At 52.9% G+C, this 2,829-nt stretch overlaps 1 protein-coding gene across 1 annotated transcript; it reads left to right on the top strand.

Moving 5' to 3' along the window:
• Positions 1 to 45: 45 nt before the first annotated feature.
• On the top strand, positions 46 to 2,071 carry LOC112459596 (the record flags this gene model as incomplete). The annotated part of the gene is made up of 2 exons (XM_025023774.1): positions 46 to 859; positions 920 to 2,071. Coding segments are annotated over 2 exons (1,966 nt in total), but the record flags the coding sequence as incomplete, so codon positions are not given.
• Positions 2,072 to 2,829: the final 758 nt, after the last annotated feature.

The raw sequence follows: 2,829 nt of genomic DNA, 5'->3' as shown, positions 1-2,829 counted from the left end.
ACGTTACAGAGGTCCGGCGCATTCTCGTTGCAATCTAAATTACAGAAACGTTTACGTAATTCCCGTGTTCTTTTACAATTTGTCGGGTTACGACGCGCACTTCGTCGTCGAGAAAATCGCGAACGATTTCAAGGGCGGGGTCGATCTGCTGCCGCTCACGAAAGAAAGCTACATATCTTTCTCGAAGACCGTTAAGGAGACGCAGACGAACGGGAAATGGGATCGGTACGTGAAGCTTCGATTCGTGGACTCGTATAAATTTTTAGCGGCGAGTATCGAAATCCTGGCGTCCTATCTGAACAGGGACAAGTTGAGAATCACGCGTTCGGAGTACGCGAATTTGAGCGCGGAGGATCTCGATCTGTTCACTCGCAAGGGTGTGTTTCCGTACGAGTACGTCGACGGCGCGGACAAACTGCGGGATACCGAGATTCCGCCGCGCGAAACCTTTTACAGCTTCCTGACCGACGAGACCGCGAGCGAGAGCGACTACAAGCACGCGACGAGGGTCTGGCGACGTTTTCGCGTGCGAGATCTCGGCGAGTACAGCGATCTGTATCTCAAGACCGACGTGCTTCTTCTGGCGGATATATTTGAAAATTTTCGGGACGCGTGTTCGGCGAGTTACGGGCTCGATCCCGCGCATTACTACACGTTGCCGGGGTACACGTGGGACGCCATGCTGAGGTACACCGGCGTGCGTTTCGAGCTGCTCACCGACATCGACATGGTGCTGTTCGTGGAACGCGGAATACGCGGCGGCCTCAGTCAATGTTCGCTCAGGTACGCGCGAGCCAACAACAGGCACGTACCGACGCACGACTCGTCCCAGCTCACTACTTATCTCATGTATTACGACGTGAACAATTTGTACGGCTGGGCTATGAGCGAATCGTTGCCCTACGCAAATTTCCAGTAGCTCGACGATCCTGAGAATTTCGACGCGACGACCGTGCCGACGGACAGCGACGTCGGTTACATTTTGGAGGTGGATCTCGAGTACCCGCGAGACCTGCACGACACCCACGCGGATCTGCCGTTGTGCCCGACGCGCGACAAAACGCTCGGCAAGCGACAGGAAAAACTGCTCGCCACTCTCTACGACAAATCGCGCTACGTGACGCACTATCAAAACCTGCAGCAATGTCTGCGACTAGGTATGCGTCTGACGCGCGTTCGTCGCGTTCTGCGATTCGCCCAGTCGCCGTGGCTTCGCGTCTACATCGAGCTGAACACCGCGCTTAGGACGCGCGCGAGCAACGAGTTCGAACGGAATTTGTACAAACTGATGAACAACGCCGTCTTCGGCAAGACTATGGAGAACGTGCGCGATCACGTGGACGTGCGTCTCGTGACGCGATGGGACGGGAGATACGGCGCGGAGGCGTTGATCACTAAGCCGAACTTTCACAGCAGGAGCGTCTTCTCGGAGAATCTGGTGGCGATCGAGCTGCGAAGGCTCGAGGTAAAATTCAACAAGCCGATCTACGTGGGTATGTCTATTCTCGAGATATCCAAGACGCGTATCTACGAGTTTCACTACGACTACATGGTGCCGCTTTATCGCGACCGTTGTCGAATTGCCTACACGGATACGGACAGTCTGATCTATTCGCTGGAGTACGAAGACGCGTACGAGCGTATGAAACGCGACGTGCACAGGTTTGACACGAGCGATTACGCTGAGAACAACGCGCATGGTATGCCGCGCGTCAACAAGAAGGTGCCAGGTTTGATGAAGGACGAGAACAACGGCGCGATCATGACGGAGTTCGTGGGCCTCAGAGCGAAGATGTACACTTACAAGATACTCGAACGCGACGACACCAAGAGAATAAAGAGCGTCAAGAGAAACGTAGTCGCGAAGAGGATCACGTTCCAGGATTACGTGGAGTGCCTGCGGAACGCGCGCGAGCTGAAGACACACCAGTCGTGCATACGCTCGACGCTGCACGAGGTTAACACCGTGTCGGAGCAAAAACTAGCCCTCAGTCCGCACGACGACAAGCGATACGTGACGTCGAACGGTGAGGAGACACTTCCGTGGGGACATTACAAAATACCGTTGTAAAAAAAAGGGTGAAACAATATTGTACACTTTAAAAATTGTTTTATCGTAAAAATCAATAACACGTAAGAAACAAATCGACGAAGGTGTAAACTTTTATTGACAATAAAGTAAGCGTTGTCTACTAATGTCTAAGTATTTCTTTCTTTTTACAACACAGACGCCTTATCTATCCACGAATTGTGCGAAATGTCCATTCCTAACCACTTCACGAACGCTCGATTGCCGCGCTTGCGCAGGACTTTTTCCACGAGATAAACGTCGGGATTGGAGACGCGCAGCAACTCGTGTTCGTAGAATCCTCCGGCTATCGCTTTTCCGCGAACGTCTTTCGGCAGATACGTAACGGGATTGGTCCTTTGTACTTTGGCTATGCGAAAGATCTCAGTGGTCCAATTAGGAGTGTAGCCTTTTTTGAAGATCGTTTTGAATTTGCTCACGCGCACCGGATCGCCGACTTGAAATTTCGCCGGCGCGGCTATCTTCGCGCGATTGTACACCGTGCGCAGCAGTTTTTCGGCGATGGTGGGCGTCACGTCCGCCGGACGCATTTGGATCGTTCTGTGTCTGCGACGATTGTAATTCGACAAGAGGCGCGGCAGCGAGTCTATCCATCTGTACGATCCCTGGAGCGTGAAGAACTTCCACATGTTTTCCAGCGTGCGATTGAATCTCTCCACCACCGACGCTTTCATCACCGAATACGTGGAATAGTGATTCACCTCGCGCTCGTCGAGGATTTTGCGCACGTCGGCGTTGTA

This window comes from Temnothorax curvispinosus, unplaced genomic scaffold, assembly GCF_003070985.1.
Source record: "Temnothorax curvispinosus isolate PA1 unplaced genomic scaffold, ASM307098v1 QBEX01009989.1, whole genome shotgun sequence".
Lineage (NCBI taxonomy): Eukaryota > Metazoa > Arthropoda > Insecta > Hymenoptera > Formicidae > Temnothorax > Temnothorax curvispinosus.
Note: the sequence above shows the minus strand (reverse complement) of the source record. Positions and strands in the feature narration are given on the sequence as shown.